A 19,065-nucleotide genomic window follows, 5' to 3' on the forward strand; every position below is an offset into this window, starting at 1 on the left:
GGTCAGTGCGGACTTGCTGGGCCAATGTGTCTGTTTCCGCTCTGTATCTCTAAACTAAACTAATATGACGGAAGTTGTTAACCACACACAATGAAATCCTTTCTGTTGCACCCTGTCGTTCGAGTGATACTTAGTGCCTACATATTACACCTTTTAAGAATAGGCTCTCTGATAATGTGACACCTCTCTGCACTGCATTGCCTGTCAGGTTTTATGTTTGAGATCTAGAATAGAGTTAGCACCTGCAACCTTCTGGCTCCCACACAAAATAATACCGCTGTGTTAAGCTGTCAATAAATCACAAGCTGCAGGCAGAGTTGAAAATTCCTGCCTCTCCTGTGTGGTTGCAATTAAGAGTTTAGTGTGATGAGACAAACCCCAATGTCTCCCTTGGTGTGAGATTTTGGCCATCCTTTTGTATCTTGAGTCGAAACATTTAGGATTTCACGTCCAGATCCTGTAAGTAAACCGAGCGGTTTGGAGACTCTCAAGTAGGTCAGTGCACAGTGCTTTACACTGTACTAAAGTGTGATTGTGCAGAAGACCAGTCCACCAAAAATACAATGCAACGAAGTCCAGCACATACAAGAGGCTCATTGAGATGTGAGGAAATGCAGATGCTGAAATATTGAGCAAAACACGAGGTGCTGGAATAACTCAGTGGGTCAGGCAGTATCTGTGGAGGGAATGGATAGATGGTATTTCAGGTCTGCATCCTTCCTCAGCCTGATAGAAGTAGGGGGATTGTATTAGATAAGGCTCATAACTCTGCTTCCTATTAAAGTTCCTTCTAAATCTGTATCACAGAGGGTGGCTAAAGAGCTTTCTGGCTGCAGATACACTCACAGCATCAAAACACATTTGGATGGGAAGAGATGGGCTTAATGCAGGTAAATGGGACTATCCCTATATGCCAACTTGGTCATAAACTAAACGACTGTTGTGGTCAGAAAAAATCTTTAGATGCCACAGTGAAGTTGCTGCCTTGCAACTCCAGCAACTGCATTCGATCCTCAACCTCAGTGTCAAGTCTACAAAGTATTCCGGGATGGTAGTTAAGTGGCTGATGTAAAATGATTCTGGTGTGTAGCTGAGGGTCGTAGCAGAATCTTGGGAGAGATGGAGGCAATGTGGGGGACAATAAAATGTGGTCGGTGCAAATGGGTGTTTGACAGTTGTTGCGGAATAGGTCATGACGAATAGGAGTAGAATTAGGCCATTCGGCCTATCAAGTCTATTCTGCCATTTAATCGTGGCTGGTCTGTCTCTCTTTCCCAACCCCAATTTAAAGAAGCAAAGGGCCTGTTCCGTACTGTTTGACTCTATGAAATGTGATTGCACCAGAGAGGAGTGCAGTGGAGACATGCGAAGATGTTGCCATGTCTAGAAAGTTGTAGCTTTGATGAAAGATTAGATGAGTTAGTACTGTTTCCAGTGGAATAGAGAAGGCTGAGCGAAGACCTAATTGAGTGGCACATTGATTTAAGCTGTTGCTTCACAGCTCTAGTGACGCAATGCAATGCTGTCTTCCAGTGTTGTCTGCTTGAAGACTTCAAATCCCATTGAATGGCGTTGACTTGATGGGCTGTAAGGCCTAATTCTAGTCCTATCATTTATGATCTTATGAACTGCTTAGTTTTCACAAATAGGCAACAATTGATACAAATGAATCCACTTGTAAAACAGTTGATATTCAGGCTGATTTTACAGCCTTTACCAACAATCGTCAGCATGATCTTTGCTTAAATTAACGTGAGCCATGCTGATACAGTTTAGTGCTCAATATTGCTACAGCCTGTAATAAAACAACAGCACCATCTGTTGGCCCTTTATTATTGTTACATCTAACTTAAGCCTTTAAAAATACAACAAAAAACACTTCAAAACATCAACATTAAAAAAAAAATCCCATGCCATCCCAGAATAGCAACTCTGGAGAGAGTTTTGAGTTAATAGTCAGAATGGGATTTTCACTTTGATGCAGTTGGATATTTGGGATCTAGTTGTGTAAGAAAGAACTGCAGATGCTGGTTTAAACCGAAGATAAATCGAGACCCTTCTTCAGACTGAAACGTCACCCATTTCTTCTCTCCAGAGGTGTTGCCTGTCCCGCTGAGTTACTTCAGCTTTTTGTGTCTATCTTTGTTCCCTCTTGTAAAGTTTGGATATTTATTTCCTTTTTGTCTTCCACCTCAGCCTAGTTGCAATTGAATACAAGATCTGTCCTGGACCAGACCAACACATTTTACCATGTGTTTGCTTTTCAGAACAATTTGCTTTTGCATTATACCTTGATGTATTTAAAGGTAAGAATTTGGTAAAGATTAATTCAGCTAAAAGTAGATTAATCTCCCAATACAAACATATTAAATTCCTAGTAATCTGATTTAGGTGACCAAAATTAGGTTTCTAAATTCACACAATCATTTTGAAGAAGGGTCTCAACCCAAAACGTCACCCATCCTTTTTCTCCAGAGACGCTGCCTGTCCCGATGAATTACTCCAGCACTGTGTATCTATCTTCAGTATATACCATCATCTGCAGTTCCTTTCTACACTATTATTTTTGAATTTGTTTGCTACGGTATCTGGTTCTACAGTAAGTTAAATAGCATTCAAAACATATTCATGTTGTGGCATCAAATATTAATTATTGAAGCCTGCTTGAAAGACCAAAACTTTAGACACCCAGTCTCTATTAATGCAGGTTGGGTCTTAGCTAGTACTTATGGCCAGGGTCTGCTTATTGTGCAATGTTTTTAAATCCATGTAAAGAATCATAGAAATTCTAATTTTACTGACCCAAATTTGGACCTAAAATAAACGATTGCGTTGGATTTTATTGGTATTGGGATACAACTGGATTGAAGAAACAAATTTCAATGGGCCAGAGATTCCGCGCCTCTATTCTGGAATGGAGAAAATGTGTAGTAGGATGCAAAAACTGAACAGCAGAAGCATCAGCCATGGCCACAAAAGACTTTTCATCCTGTTGAACATATAGAACAGTTCATCACAAGAACAGGCCTTCCGCCCTCAATGTCTGTGTCAAGCACTAACCACGTTAAACTAATCTCCTCTGTCATCAAATGATCCATATCCTTCAATATATTTGTATCATATAACATATAACAACTACAGCATGGAAACAGGCCTGTCCGGCCCTACCAGTCCACACCGACCATTCTCCCTGACCTAGTCTCATCTACCTGCACTCATCTACCTGCATCCATATTCCATTCCCTGCATATCCATGTGCCTACCTCAAAGCCTTTTAAACACCACTATCTTATCTGCTTCCACTACCTGGCTGTGCATTCCAGGCACCCACCACTCTCTGTGTTTAAAACAAACTTGCCCTGCCTGTCTCCTTTCAAGCACCACGGAGACTGACTCATCAAACAATGTAGATAGACACAAAGTGCTGGAACAACTCGGCGGGTCAGACAACATCTCGGGGGGGAAAAGGAACAGGTGACGTTTTGAGTCTGAACACTTCTTCGGACAATCACTGTTCCACGATCAGGCCAACACTTCTATTTTTTTCGTTTTCAAAAACTCAATTTGTTCTTGTCCTCTTAAACTCCATCTTCAGGGCCATGTGCACTGAAGTTATACCATTCTCCATGATACTTCTCCCAATAGGTCTCTCAGCTATTCTTGACCTGATCAATGGCCATCTTATGATTTCTTGACCATTCCTCACACATTCTCCTTGCTCATGTCTTACAGGAGGTCCAGTTCCTGATTGCCTCCAATGTACTTCTCCACTCATGGTTCTCTGCTGAACAATAATGGTGACTTACTCTCTTTAAACACTGTATCTTCCTTTCACAACCACCAAAATAACTCTCTTTAAAACGTCCATTCTGAGACCATTTGTCAAATCTACAACAATCATTTATCTTTACATTTCAGTCCTCTTGAGTCCTTGCTCTCCCAATTCCACCTCTCTAACAAGGGGACCAAGCCAAGTTCATAGATGACAGAGTCTGTGTTTGGTACATTATCTTTTTGACCTGTAAAGGTGTGTCATTCATTTGGCCAACAATTCTTTTGAAAGTGAAGGCACACCACATGATTAGTTTACCTCAATGAATGGCTATTCCTTCCATCTCTGCACAGTCACCTCCTTGGAATCAAGAATCTATCTTTACCACTTTGTCCAATATGATGTTGTTGTTCGTCCTTCGGGTTCGAAGATGACCATGACTTCACTTTCAGTTGGAGGATTGGTGACTGTGGGTCCGGAGGTGACTGGTGAGGCCAATCCGGGCCCGGAAGGCACGCCCACACGTAGGACACAAGTGGATGGTTGCTGCAGTGGAAGTGGAGGTAGCCCGGGCCTTGCGCGCGGTGCATTTCCTCTGGGCCTCTGCAGTGCGTCTGTTCTCTGCTGCACGGGCTCCTGTGGTGAGCTTGCTATGCCAGGTTGGACGGTCCAGAGCAAGAGACTCCCAACTGCTGAGGTTGGTCCAAGTATCTGAGGGACACTTTGAGGCAGTCCTTAAACCTTTTCTTCTGTCCTCCTACTGAGCGCTTGCCATGTGTATATTTGGAGTTAGCACCATCTTCTCCATTACTTCCTAATCTAGGCTACCTCAGTTCAGCCTGGCTGTCTCGCTGACATTGGAGGAGTTTTAAGCTCCTCATTCAGTCAGCAGCAGTGTGGTGATGCTGCCCCAAAGTTCCAGAGACCTGTTTCAATCCTGACCTTGGATGCTGTCTGCACAGAGTTTTCACATTCTCGCCATAACCACATGCATATCCTCTTGCAGAGAAGAGCTGATGGGTTAATTGGCTACAGTAATTACCAGACCTCCCAACATTTGATTTTACAAATTCATAATTTTGATGTCCAAAATTCAGAATTTTACATCAAAATTTATAATATGGCGCGTAATGCAACTTTTCAGCAAAAGAAAGGTATGCACGCCAAATGCGCATACGCGTTGCACTACATACATGTGTGAAAAACGACTATTATTTCCAACAGTCTGCAGTTCTTGGACTACATGTACAATGTCAGGCCTATCATGACTATATTCTGCTATTTACAGAAAGGTTATTGAACAGAGATACTTTTTACAACACAGAAAATATTGTTTTGTTTTTTTCTAATTATTTTTCTTTTTCCTTACATATCCCAATTCTCTTGGTATTGAATAAAAGATCAATGGTCACAAAATGTATGACTAAGTTATGAAGAAAGAGTTAATATATGTGACTCGACTAAGCATAAGGACGTGTTTTATATTTTAACCCCATCTTAATTAATTAATATAGTTATATAACAGTATAACAGTATAACAGAGCTTTATTTGTCATTCAGTACCGAGGTACCGAACGAAACTACATAGCAGTCATACAAAAAAAGAACACAAGACACATACCCCCAACACAAACGTCCATCACAGTGACTCCAAACACCCCCTCACTGTGATGGAGGCAACAAAACTTCCACTCTCTTCCCCACGCCCACGGACAGGCAGCTCGTCCCCGACCGACCCGCACATTTAAATTTAATATTTACTCATTACAGTTCCACCACTGATTTCCTGGCACTCTGGTTTATCTGGCCGGCCAATGGGGATAGATGTGCTGGCTCCAGTTGGGCTGGAATTCCAGAGTCCCATCACAGGTTGCAAGTTCAACCACCGATCGGCCATGAAAGTCCCGATGAGGTTGAGATTGGCTGCCTTGCCCAGCCTGGGTGCCACATTTTCGGCGAGACTTTTAGGGCGGGGGGATTTCTCGCGGAACCCCTCGTGACTTCTAATGGCCGAATTGACAAATTGGCCATGGAAGTCCCGATGAGGTTGAGATTGGCTGCCTTGCCCAGCCTAGGTGCCACATTTTCACGGAGACTTCCAGGGCGCGGGGGATTTCTCGCGGAACCCCTAGCGATTTCTAGCGGCCAAATTGCAATTACCAACTGTTTTGCGGAAAAATGTGAGGCGAAATCGGAATGGCGGAAATGAAATAAGAAAGAGGAAACTTTCCGCCAAATTCGGAAGGGTTGGGAGGGGTGTGACCATTGACTCCATGTACACTTCCCACTGCCTCGGCAAGGCCACCAGCATAATTAGGGATGGATCTCGCCCTGGTTTCTCCCTCTTCTCCCCTCTCCCATCAGGCAAGAGATACAGAAGTGTGAAAAAGCACCCCCCCAGATTCATACCTGCAGTTTCTTCCCAGCTGTCATTAGGAAACGGAACCCTCCTATCAACAACTAGAGTGGCCCTGAGCTACCATCTACCTTATCGGAGATCCTCAGACTATCTTTAATCAGACGTTACTGGACTTTACCTTGCACTAAACGTTATTCCCTTTATCCTGCATTTTGTACATTGTGGATAGCTTGATTGTAATCACATGTAGCCTTTCCACTGACTGGACAGCATGCAACATAAAGCTTTTCACTGTATCTCGGTACACATGACAATAAACTAAACTACACCTTGGGCTAATGGCAAAAAAAAGCCAAAGGGATTTTGATGAAGAGTACGTTTTAGGGATGCAGGACATGAGGTCTTCCCTGAGAGCTGGCATTGACCCAATCGGCAGAATTGTTTCTTCTGTGTCATTACACGCATAAAGACCTTCATCTTTAAAGTAATTGATTTCCACCTCTATTTTATTGCTCATACGTATCCACTTCAGATTTCAGCCGTATTCCTCTTGGCTTCTCATGTAGTTTGGGAAAATGTAACCTGTTAGAATAGTTCCTTATACCAATAGCATGTTAAACACACACACGCCATTTTAAACCCCATCCATGCTCCCATCCCACCCAAAGCAGCTTTACCACACGTGACCATGTTTCAGAGGTACTTTGGCTGGGTAGTACCCTGGGATATCCTGAGGTTGTGAAAGGTATTATATCCATGGAACTTAGCCCTTTCTTCCTTCCTCTGTGCCCTCTGAACTCTAGATTTTTCTACCAGTGCATGGTATCTCTGCTACATTAGTTCTATGATCATGTTAAACCGCGTAAAGCACCAGCTTTCAAACAAACTTTTTTGTTCACAAATCCAATGCTTTGCCCTGTGACTTGATGCTCACTCTCCTCGCTTTCCCCATTATGTAACACTTTTACATTAAAGGCAAGCTTTTGTAGCCTCCTACCTGTATGTGTCCTCCTATGTGCTTTCAAATGAGAGCTTTTTGTGTACACTTTATTGCAGCCCTCAAAGTCACACCTGTGAATGCGACGTTTCTTTGAGTCTGGGGACTCCGATCTTCGCTGACGTCTTGTACTCTCGATACTGAAAGGGGAATCTGAACTGGAAAAAGGACACAATGATCACAGAATGAATACACCAGAACTGAGGGTTTATTGCCTCAATTAATACTCATGTAGAGAATGGGACATTACCAAGATGCTGAGGGGATTCAAACAATAATCAGATAAATGGCATTTACTCTCCACAACATCAGTTATTTGTCTTTTGATCGCCCATTCTAAGTATATCAGCCTCCAGTGCTGATCACTTGCACATTGTGTTCAATGCAACTGAATGTGTAGAGTGCAACACTATTGTGTGTTTGCTCGACCCTAGGCCACACAGGGAAATTTCTCCCATTTTAGAAATTAGATGTACTTTCACCACCAAAGCTTTTTGGCAGCACACTAATTAGCAGCACACTAATTGAATAGATTTTTTTCTTTATCTCACTGCCTTCCGTCAATAAGTTAGTTCATCTGCATCATTGTGTCGGAAGGAACTGCAGACGGCAGTTTATACCAAAGATGGACACAAAATGCTGGAGTAACTCAGCGGGTCAGGCAGCATCTCTGGCGAAAAAGAATAGGTGGCGCTTCGAGTCGGAACCCATTATTTTTCTCCAGAGATGGTGCCTGACCTGCTGAGTTGCTCCAGCATTTTGTGTCTATCATTTGCATCATTGGTAAATTGAAATGGTGAAGTCCAGGTGCCTGGTGCAGCCTCTGGTTACTTGTGTGGTACTCAATCCAATTTCAATTAGTCGAGAAATGAGTGACTGACTAACCACTATTTTCCTGTTCCTGACCACCTCTCCCAAGAACACTAATCACCATGCGAATCACACATGACTTTTTTTAAAGAGGTATATCATGGAATCAGGCCCTTCAGCCCACTGAGTCTCTGCCAACCATCCATCGCCCATTCACTTTAATTCTATGTTATTCCACTTACACATCTGCTCCCTACATACTCGGGGGAATTTATAGCAGCTAATTAACACACAAACCCACACGTCTTTGGGAGGTGGGAAGAAACCGGAGCACCCAGAGGAAACTCACATGGTCACAGGGAGAAACTGCAAACCTAGCACAGACAGCACCCTAGGTTGGGATAGAACCCAGGTTTCTGTTGCTGTGAGGCAGCAGTTCCACCAGCTGCACCACCACTTTAAAGTCATCGTAACAACTTCCAATACTTCCAACTGTCAAGAACTTAGTAGTCACTCAGAAATATAACCTGCAGTCCAAGTGGTCAGCGGCAAGAGAAATAGTGCTCTAATGACTTTGAAGAAAGAGCAAATATCCAACAAACTCTGTCATGGTGTCAGTTGCCATTGAGCATTCGAACATATTCTTTGTAGGTTCCTTGGAATTTTCATTGAAGATGGCCAAGGTGGTTGGCACGGTGGAACTGCAAGTAGTGCTGCTGATTCACTGCTCCAAAGACCCTGGTTCTATCCTGACCCTTGGTGCAGTCTGTGTGGAGTTTGCACATTCCCTCTGTGACCATTCCTCTGGTTGCCCTGGTTTCCTCCCACATCCCAAATTGGAATGTTAATTGGCCACTGCAAATTATCACTGGTGTGGGTAGCAATAATTGGTTTGGGGGGGGGGGGGGGGCATGGGAACACAAATAGATAAATGAGAGAGAACAGATTACAGGGATATATGTGAAAGAATGGGTGTAATGGCAACTTTTCAACTTTTCCAGTGTCCTCATTTCCAGTTGCCATTAATACACAGGTAGAGTAGGAGTGATCTTACGCAGACCCAATAGAACAGAACTTCCAGTCGTTATTTCCAGTTGAGTTGGTTGTTTATTGAGGTAGTTGTACAAACAAAGAGATGAACGTACCAGGTTTTCCTAATTCTGCATGCAAGTTGTAGCTGGTTGCTCTGTCCTTGGTCTGTTGAGAACTGTATGCTCTCCCTCTCCCTGTGCCTCCCTTTTCTGTCACCTATGCTGTATGGTTCTTTATTATATTTTCTGTCAAACGTGCTTTACACTGCAGCTGTGATGTCCAATTTAGATGACTTCTGGTCACAAAATAAAGAGTGTTTAGTCTAACAGCTCATAATAGTCCACCTGAATCTATCTAATGAAATCTTGCAGTTACAAAACACGAACAATGATCATCCAAACCACACTCAATGTGGATCCTGAAGTATTGAGCCTTGTGACATGTTCTCTTGGAATATTTGCTAATTGAAAAGCTCAGTTAATGGGCCACACTGTTAGGTATATCTTAGCAAAATAATATGATATGCCAACAATAAACATAAATGGCTCCTACAATGGGATTGATGTGAGTTCTCCCAAGTGTTGACATACACGATAAATTGAGAGGGTCCCTTTTATGTCTACATGAAATGTGAATTTTGCTACACGGATCAATATTGGATTGTCAGTTTAGAACTGTACAGTTTTGTAACACAACCTTCATCATTCGATTGGGTCTCATACAGCAGCTGAGTTGCTAGAATCAGGCATTATGAAATTATAGGTGCTGAAGGCCTAAACTTCTCTCGGCCACAATTCAAAAGGCATGAATCATTGTTCACCAATCATTTTATTGGCTCTTAAACCTCAGAGATGTCTTTCACGCCAGATAGCCTGGCAGTACTCCAGACTACTGTTGTCACTGCAGCCTTGATGAATCATAACCCTTCACAATGCAAGATCGACTGTAGAGTTTCCTGTCTCGATTAACCAAATTCAGAAACTGTGCCATTGATCGGAGTCCTCAACACCAACTTAGACAACTAGCTACATATACTTAAAAAAGAGATAAAGTGCTGGAATAACTCAGTGGGTCTGGCAGCATCCCTGGAGAACATAGCTAGGTGATGTTTCGGGGTGGGATCCGTTTTCCGAATGATTGAAGTAGGGTGGGGGTGAGGAAAAGGAGGAAGAAGAAAGCTAGAAGAGAGGAGGAGGAGGAGGAGAAAGTGTGGCCGGTAATAGGTGAATACAGGCGGGGGGATAAACAGATGGTTAAAAAAACAATGAGCCAAAAGGATTGGAGATTGTGATTGTAAAGCCAGAGGAAGGAATGCAGGTGGGAGGAAAAGAGAGAAATCTGCGTGTTTAGGTGGAGCACAGGGAAGGGGGGTGCAGGGTGCAGGGGGGGGGGGTGCAGGGGGGAGGTTTGTTGGTAGTTACGTAAAATTGGAGAATTCAAAGTTCAACTCGTAGGATTGTAAGCTACCCAAGCAGAATATGAGGTGCTGTTCCTCCACTTGTGCACGTGGCCTCACTCTGGCAATGGAGTAGGACAGTGAGGTCGGTATGGGAATGGGAAGGGGAGGTAAAATGTTAGCAACTGGGAGATCCGGTAAGACTTGGCAGACTGAGCACAAGAGTTTGTTGAAACGATTGCAGAGTCTATTCTTGCTCAATGTACACGAGGCCACATCGGATGCAATATTAACTGCACATACAGGTTATGTAATGCACAGCCAAAAATAACATAGGATTTCCTAACTACACTGCCAGTAATTGATTGCAACAGAAATTATGGTTGAACAGCTAGGTATGAATGGGTGCTATCAATAAGAATAAAAGTTATGAAGCAACAAAAAATATTCCAAGTCCATGTTATTGTCTGTAACACTGACATAATCAGAAATGTGTACACTGCAGTCTGACTGTCTTCAATCCATGCAGCGAAATAACAGCTCAGATCTGCCAAAGGAATGCGCAACTGAAGGGAAGCTTCTGACTCCCTCATAACATCTGAAGGCTCAGCATTAATCTGTGGTGCTGTGCATTTACCACTGGAGTAAATTGAGGGAAGCTGTCGCAACAGTAAAATGATTGTAATTCTTGGCAGAACTTTGCAAAGTTTATTCCCTGATATCCTACTCGAGGTACAGTACAATGAGAAGCTCATCTCCAAACTCATGGAACTTGGAGGTCAGCGCTCCCCTCTGTAACTGGATCCTCGACTTCCTGTCCAAAAGACCACAATGAGTGAGGATAAGTACCAAATCATCCTCTACGATAATCCTCAACTCTGGTGCCCTGCAAGGACATGTTCTCAGCCCCTTACTATACTCCTTAAACACTCACTCCTCAACAATCAAGGTTAAACAGACTGGAAGAGAGAGGAATTGTCTCATAGAAACACAGAAAATAGGTGCAGGAGTAGGCCATTCGGCCCTTCGAGCTAGCACCGCCATTCAACATGATCATGGTTGATCATCCAAAGTCAGTACCCCGCCCCTGTTTTCTCCCCATGTCCTTTGATTCCATTAGCCCTCAGAGCTATATCTAACTCTCTCTTGAAAACATCCAGTGAATTGGCCTTCACTGCCTTCTGTGGCAGAGAATTCCACAGATTCACAATTCTCTGGCTGAGAAAGTTTTTCCACATCTCAGTCCCAAATGGCCTACCCCTTATTCGTAAAACTCCTGCTGGAGTATCACAAACGAGGAGTCATAGTCTCAGGATGACATTTCTAACTGAGATGGCGGAAGAACTTCCTTGACACGCAGAGTGGCAAAACTATGAATTCTTTTTCATGGCAGAATGTGGTCTAAAGTACTCAATATATTTAAGAAGGTGATTGATTTCTAGACAGAAGAATATCAAGCATATGGGGAGAGCGTGTATATGCTATTGAGTCGAGGATTGCCCATGATAGTATAGAATGGCTGAGAAACATAGAAACATAGGAGGGGGCCATTTGGCCCTTTGAGCCAGCAATGCCATTCATTGTGATCATGGCTGATCATCTACAATCAGTAACCTGTGCCTCCCTTCTCCCCATATCCCTTGATTCCACTAGCCCCTAGAGTTCTATCTAACTCTCTTTTAAATGCATCCAGTGAATTGGCCTCCGCTGCCTTCTGTGGCAGAGAATTCCACAAATTCACAACTCTCTGGGTGAAAAAGTTTCTTCTCACCTCAGTTTTAAATGGCCTCTCCTTTATTCATAGACTGTGGCCCCTGGTTCTGGACTCCCCCAACATTGGGAACATTTTTCCTGCATCTAGCTTGTCTAGTCCATTTATAATTTTATACGTCTCTATAAGATCCCCTCTCATCCTTCTAAACTCCAGCTTAATATCAACTCCCATTTTTTGCACTTCCATGTAATGTGGAAAACACCACAGCCAGTTTGTGCACAGCAAGATCCTACAAGTGGGAACAAGATAATCAGTTCAATCAGCTGAGTCTGACGAAGGGTCACAACCCGAAATGTCGCCTATTCCTTTTCTCCAGAGATGCCTCCTGTCCCGTTGAGTTACTCCAGAACTATATATATATATTTTTGGTGTAAATCAGCATCTGCAGTTCCTTCCTGCACATTTAATCAGCTGGATTTCTTTTATGAACCTGGTTTGGCTGTTGGAAAAGACAGCACTTCACCATGAATCTCTCAGTCGAATGCTACAAACACGCTGTTTCCTTATTTTCCTTTTTTTGGGTCACTGTGGCTGTCTTCCTGCTTAGAAATATGTCAACACATTCTTGGGAAGGGTTCCAACCAGCCTTCCCCGAGCAGGTGACTTGGGAATATAATAAGTCACATTAAAACATGCCTGGAAACAACATGTTTAATCATTTATGAAACAACCTATTTTCTCTGCATTACTTGATGTTCCGGCTTGAACAATGGCACAAAGCCACACAGTAACAAGATTTTTTTTTAAACATCAGAGGTTTCCAAACTTCTGTTTATTCTGCAACGCCTTCTGGATTTAGTAGCATGGTTCCTTCCTAGAATTTGTTAATCCCTAAATGTCAATTCCTTGTGTCGGAAGGAACTGCAGATGCTGATTTACATTAAAGATCGATACTAAGTGCTGGAGTAACTCAGCAAGTCAGGCTGCATCTCTGGAGAAAAGAAATAGGTGATGTTTCCAGTCAAGACCCCCATTTTAAACTCCAGAGATGCAGAGTTACTCCAGCATTTGTGTCTATCTTCAATGTCAATTTCAATCTCGGTTTCAATTTGACAATGTTTCTTAAAATTACCAGTTATTTATTGTTATGGTTGGAGTGATATAATAGTTAAAGAGGTCTGTACCAACCATTGAGTACCTATCAACATTAATCCCATTCCTATCAACTCCTCCCCCCCCCCCCTGAAATTCTACTATTCACTTACATACTGAGGACAACTTACTGTTGCCAATCAATTTACTGACTTACAAGCCTTTTGGAAGTGAGAAGTAGCCCCAGTCATGGAAAGATCAAACTTTACACTAACCGCATGAATGATCAGGATTAAACCTGGGTCAATGAAGATGTGAGGCAACAACTCTACTTTGTCAGTATGCCATCCATTAAACATATGGGTGGCATACTGGCATACACATTCATCAGTGCGCCCCTCAACTACCATATACATCTGCCAAAATATCTCCAAATTTTTTACTTACCTCATCGCACAAATGTACCTTTGCCACCACATCTACCATTCATCAAACCGAATATTCACAAATTGTGATTAGGTGATCACTGTTGTTTCTTTGCAAGTGTGTGTAGATGCTAGACTTCTCATGGGCATCTTTCCCATTAACATAGAAACATAGAAAATAGGTGCAGGAGGAGGCCATTTGGCCCTTTGAGCCAGCACCGCCATTCATTGTGATCATGGCTGATCATCGACCTGTGCCTGCCTTCTCCCCATATCCCTTGATTCCAATAGCCCCCAGAGTTCTATCTAACTCTCCTTTAAGTTCATCCAGTGAGTTGGCCTCCACTGCCTTCTGTGGCAGAGAATTCCACAAATTCACAACTCTCTGCGTGAAAACGTTTCTTCTCAATTCAGTTTTAAATGGCCTCCCCTTTATTCTTCGACTGTGACTTAGAAACATAGAAAATAGGTGCAGGAGGAGGCCATTCGGCCCTTCAAGCCAGCACCACCATTCATTGTGATCATGGCTGATCATCCACAATCAGTAACCCGTGCCTGCCTTCTCCCCATATCCCTTGATTCCACTAGCCCCTAGAGCTCTATCTAACTCTCTCTTAAATCCATCCAGTGATTTGACCTCCACTGCCCTCTGTGGCAGAGAATTCCACAAATTCACAACTCTCTGGGTGAAAAAATTGCTTCTCACCTCAGTTTTAAATGGCCTCCCCTTTATTCTAAGACTGTGGCCTCTGGTTCTGGACTTACCCAACATTGGGAACATTTTTCCTGCATCTAGCTTGTCCAGTCATTTTATAATTTTATATGTCTCTATAAGATCCCCTCTCATCTAAACTCCAGTGAATACAAGCCTCGTCTTTTCAATCTTTCTTCATATGACAGTCCGGCCATCCCAGGGATCAATCTCGTCAACCTACGCTGCACTGCCTCGAAGGGAGGGGGACCATGGCGCTTAATTTGTGTAGAAGGGAAAGTTTAAAGAAGATTGGTCAGGCAAGTTTGTTTTACACAGAGAGCTGGAGGAGAGCATGGAAGAAGCAGGTACAATAGCAACATGTAAGAAGCATTTAGACAGGCAGATGCAGGGAATGGAGGCATGGAGATCATATGAGGGCTGGGGGGATTAGTTTAGATTGACATCATGGTGAGTGGAGCCATGGAATGCCAAAGAGAATGTTCCTGTACTAATAGAACATAGAACAGTGCAGCATAGGAACAGAACCTTTGGCCCACCGTGCCTGTGTTGACCATGTCAACAATTGTACGGCACATCTGCCTGCATATGGACTATATCCCCCAATTCGCTGCAAGTTCATGTGCCTCTCTGCATGTCTCTTAAACATTGCTGCCAAATCTATTTCCACCAGCATGTTCCAGGCACCTACCGCTTCCCACGTTTTATAAAAAAAGACTTGCCTCGTAAAGAAAAGGCACAAAATGCTGGAGTAACTCAGCGGGTCAGGCAGCATCCCTGTAGAAGATAGATAGGTGACTTTTCGGACGGGGAACTTTCTTCAGATTTGTCTTCTATATCTCATTTAGACTTCCACCCTGGGGAAAAGGTTCTGACTATTTACTTTGCCCATGCCACCCATAATTTTATAAACTTCTGTCAGGGATTTATTTACAGATTTTTAAAACATCTCTTGCTTTCCACCTGATTCTGCTGTTCCTAAATTTTTTAATAATCAAGTATACTTTAATACTTTCAACAGATTTTAACAATCTGTTGAATGTTAAATATATTTTGTGTTTGATAGGGGTGCAGATGCAGGTGGACCACTCAAATGCCTGGAGCAACTGTGCTCAATTGAAGAACTTGTCCCTAATAAACAGTCCAGTTCTTGACCATAATTACCTGCTACAGATACTGCATGAGATAAGTACAAACATTCCTTGCCTCAGGCTTCAGTATGGACATTTGGGGCAGGAATTGCAAGTCAGCGACCACCCTGTTTTGGTGATGCTGAGTAAATATTAATCAAGATGGCTCAACCATGAGGCTGAGGGGAGATCATGAGAGGAATAGATGGGGTGGATGCACAGAGTCTCTTGGGAATCGAGAACCAGATGGCATAGGTTTAAGGTGAAGGGGGAAATTTTTTTTAGGAATTTGAGGGATAACTTTTTTACGCAAAGGGTGGTGGGTGTATGGAACGAGCTGCCGGATGAGGTAGTTGAGAGTCAGGGACTTTTGCAATGTTTAAGAAGCAATTAGACAGGTATATGGACAGGACAGGCTTATAGGGATATGGGCCAAATGCAGGTAAGTGGGACTAGTGTAGATGGAACATGTTGGTTGGTCTGGGCAAGTTGGGCTGAAGGGCCTAATTTCCAAACAGTATGGCTCTTGACATCTTCATCAAAAGAACTCCAGGAGATCCTTCACATCCATTATTTGCATACATTGGGTATGCAAGCAAAGAATTTCACTGTGCCTTGTCACATGTGACAATAAAGTATTCCATTCCATCCCCCTTGAGAAAGCAGTTAAGGTCTGTTTAATCTCTCACCTGAGAGACACTGTATCACCACCAGTCCAACATTCCCACAGTACTCACAGTCAGTCCAGATGAACGTTAGTACAAATAAAAATTCCCCCGCCGATATCTTTATGTCATGTCTTGTTTGACGTGTGGTAGCAGAACCTGATATCATTGAACTACAAAAATTACTTCCATTACAGGTACCGCAATGACTGGTCTGTCAAATTCCATATTTCAATGGCTGCAGGAAGCCTTACGCAAACCTATGAGGGGCATGAGAAAAGGCACTACTGCAATATGTTTGTCTTCTGTGGACAAATAAATGGAGCTAAAACAGTTCTGTACCTATCATTTTAGATTTGTTTCCATTGCATTTCCATTTTAAACCACAAGATGGTGCAAGGAGAATTTACTACAGGTTTAAAAACCATAAACAACAACAGGCACCAGATATCTGCTTCTGTATCTCCACTACGTATAGCTTATTATTATCTTAAGTCGGTCCTATATACTCGTTGGAGACACAAGAGATTGCATATGCTGGAATCTTGAGCAAAAAGCAAATTGCTGGAGGAATTCAATGGGCCTGGTTGTATTCGTGGAGAGAAATGAACAGATAACATTTCGGGTTGGGACCCTTCTTCAGAATCGGCCCTCTGAGTTCCTCCAGCAGATGGATTTTTGCCCTGGATACAAGTTTCTACTCTTTGAAATACAACAAAATAATAATTTGTCTTCAGACATATTTTCAATTGCGTTACTGCTGGAGGATACATTTTGCACCACATCAGTAAGAAAAAAAATAAAATTGAGAAACATTGCAGAAATTTGTGTAATTACCAGCAACTCTGACAATTTCATTACAAATGTATAAATCTAATCAACTACATAGTTATCAAAACATTCAGTTTTGTGTTTTTGGTAGGTTGTCAGTGTAGCTAAGTGTGCAAATACTTGATGTATGCTATCACTTTTTCTATTTTTCTGAGATTCAACATTACAAATCCTCACACTTTGGTCAAACACAATCATCGGCTGTTGTTACTGTATTTATACAATATGAGAGATTGAGTTCAGAGTTTATTTGCTTCGATTACCTTTTCCAGGATATCGTCGATTGTGTCTGTTTCGTAACTGATATCCTTTGTCCAAGTGCGGCAGAACAGAACCCAGCAGGTGCCCAACCTTTACTCGCAATGACTTCAGCTTTGCCATTAAACAGTTAGCCTGTGCAACTCCTTGACTGGTGGAAGGAACCAATGCCTCTTTATGTAATGCATTACTACAGGTACTCCTCAGCATACAATGTTTCGACTTGCGATAGTTCGACTTTGCGATGGTGCCATCGGCAGCAACCCGTAGCGAGCTGCTGCTCACTTCTGGATACGTGATCTTGCATTTTCAATGCATTTTGACTTGCAATACTTTCGGTTTCCGATGAGTTTCCCGGAACGGAACCCCATCGGAAGCTGAGGAGGACCTGTACTTGTAAATCTGAGTCCCCACAAATATTGTACGCAAAAAAATAGTGACTTCTGAGACCACCATTACTGAAGACTGAAAAGTCTTGTTTATTACAGGAGGAGGCCATTCGGCCCATCAGATTCACGCTAACATCCCACAAAAGCAAGCCCATGAGTCCCATTTCCCTCAGGTATTGCACTGTAATTTATTTACTCACGCATGCCCATCAGCTCTATTTGTTTTCATTGATACTTACCCACAACATGTCAACATTAGACAGTTAACCTACCAACACATTTTAAAGAGGAAACTGGATCACCCAGGGGAATTCCACACAGTAGTCCTAGGGAGAACACACATACTCCACACAGGCTGCATCTGAAATCAGGATCGAACCTGGGTCCCTGGAGATTTAGGCAGCATCTCTAACCGCTTCACCATAATCTCAATTTCAGGACTGCTGTAAACCGAGGGACCAACAGGCAAGTGCACTTTCAACTGTCAGTTTCTAGGCTTTCAGGCTTTGACCTCATGTTCAGCTGTTATAAGGTGGTGGCTTGTCAGTAAAGCCTGCAGTGGATTATTTTCTTCCATTAAGGAGTACTGATTTCACAAGCCAGTTAGCTAATTTATCCGCTTAAAGTAGAAGCACCATTCCACAAATTTGGGCCACATCAATGATATGTCACTGGCATATTTGGTTTAGTCTCAAAACATTTTTGTGTGGTTTTTGACGGCCTTACCATGTAGTCTCGTTTTTTAAAATCTAGAGTGCGGTGCAGTGCAAGCTATAATTTGACTAGGAGTGTTGAGAAGTGAATGTGCAGTTTTTATCAATGAGGTCCATGCATTGTTTATAAAATTGCAACCTCACAAAAAAAACCCACACAGCAGTTATGTAATTTTGTGTAATTTGGTTATGTCTATAAGTTATGCTTTTGTGCGCTGTCTGAATTTACATGCCTGTGATGCTGCTGCAGACACAATTTTCCTTGTACCTTAACTCCTCGTACATGCACATCTGACAATAAACTCGATTTGACAATATCAAAGTTATTAAAACTTTTTTTTAAACAATACGAGTTATAAGATTGACAGCAAATTTGTTATAAGACCGACAAGCAGCAAAAACTGCAATGTGGCACAGTTCCAATCAGCGTGGTGAGGAATTTAAAATGATGTACGTGAAGATCAGTATCCATCTTAGAAGGCTTCAATGCAGGTGACCCCTTTGTTATTGCAGTTCGGGTAAGGGAAATTCTCCCTTGTGGAATTTGCACATCATGACCAAAAAAATAGGGGTACAAATAGAAATTACCTCTTATGAAATTTGTGAAAGGAGATTTCTTCACCCACGAGCAGATATCACAACTTTGTGTTGATAAAAATCACAAAGCAGACGGTTTTCCAGGAATGCACCCATGGATCCCATAACATGAGCATGTAGGAAAGAACTGCAGATGCCGGTTTAAATCGAAGGTAGACACAAAATGCTGGAGC

The 19,065-nt window shown here is 42.5% G+C and overlaps 1 protein-coding gene across 13 annotated transcripts in view; it reads right to left on the reverse strand.

Moving 5' to 3' along the window:
• LOC144595154 (Krueppel-like factor 12) overlaps positions 1 to 19,065 on the reverse strand; it is a 229,059-nt gene that overhangs the window by 13,538 nt on the left and 196,456 nt on the right. For all 13 annotated transcript variants that reach the window (XM_078402284.1, XM_078402290.1, XM_078402291.1 and 10 more), the window contains one exon: positions 7,129 to 7,286. In XM_078402284.1, the coding sequence (XP_078258410.1) occupies positions 7,129 to 7,286 (158 nt within the window). The remainder of the gene's footprint in view (positions 1 to 7,128; positions 7,287 to 19,065) is intronic.

Source organism: Rhinoraja longicauda, chromosome 7, assembly GCF_053455715.1.
Source record: "Rhinoraja longicauda isolate Sanriku21f chromosome 7, sRhiLon1.1, whole genome shotgun sequence".
NCBI classification, from domain to species: Eukaryota; Metazoa; Chordata; class Chondrichthyes; order Rajiformes; family Arhynchobatidae; genus Rhinoraja; species Rhinoraja longicauda.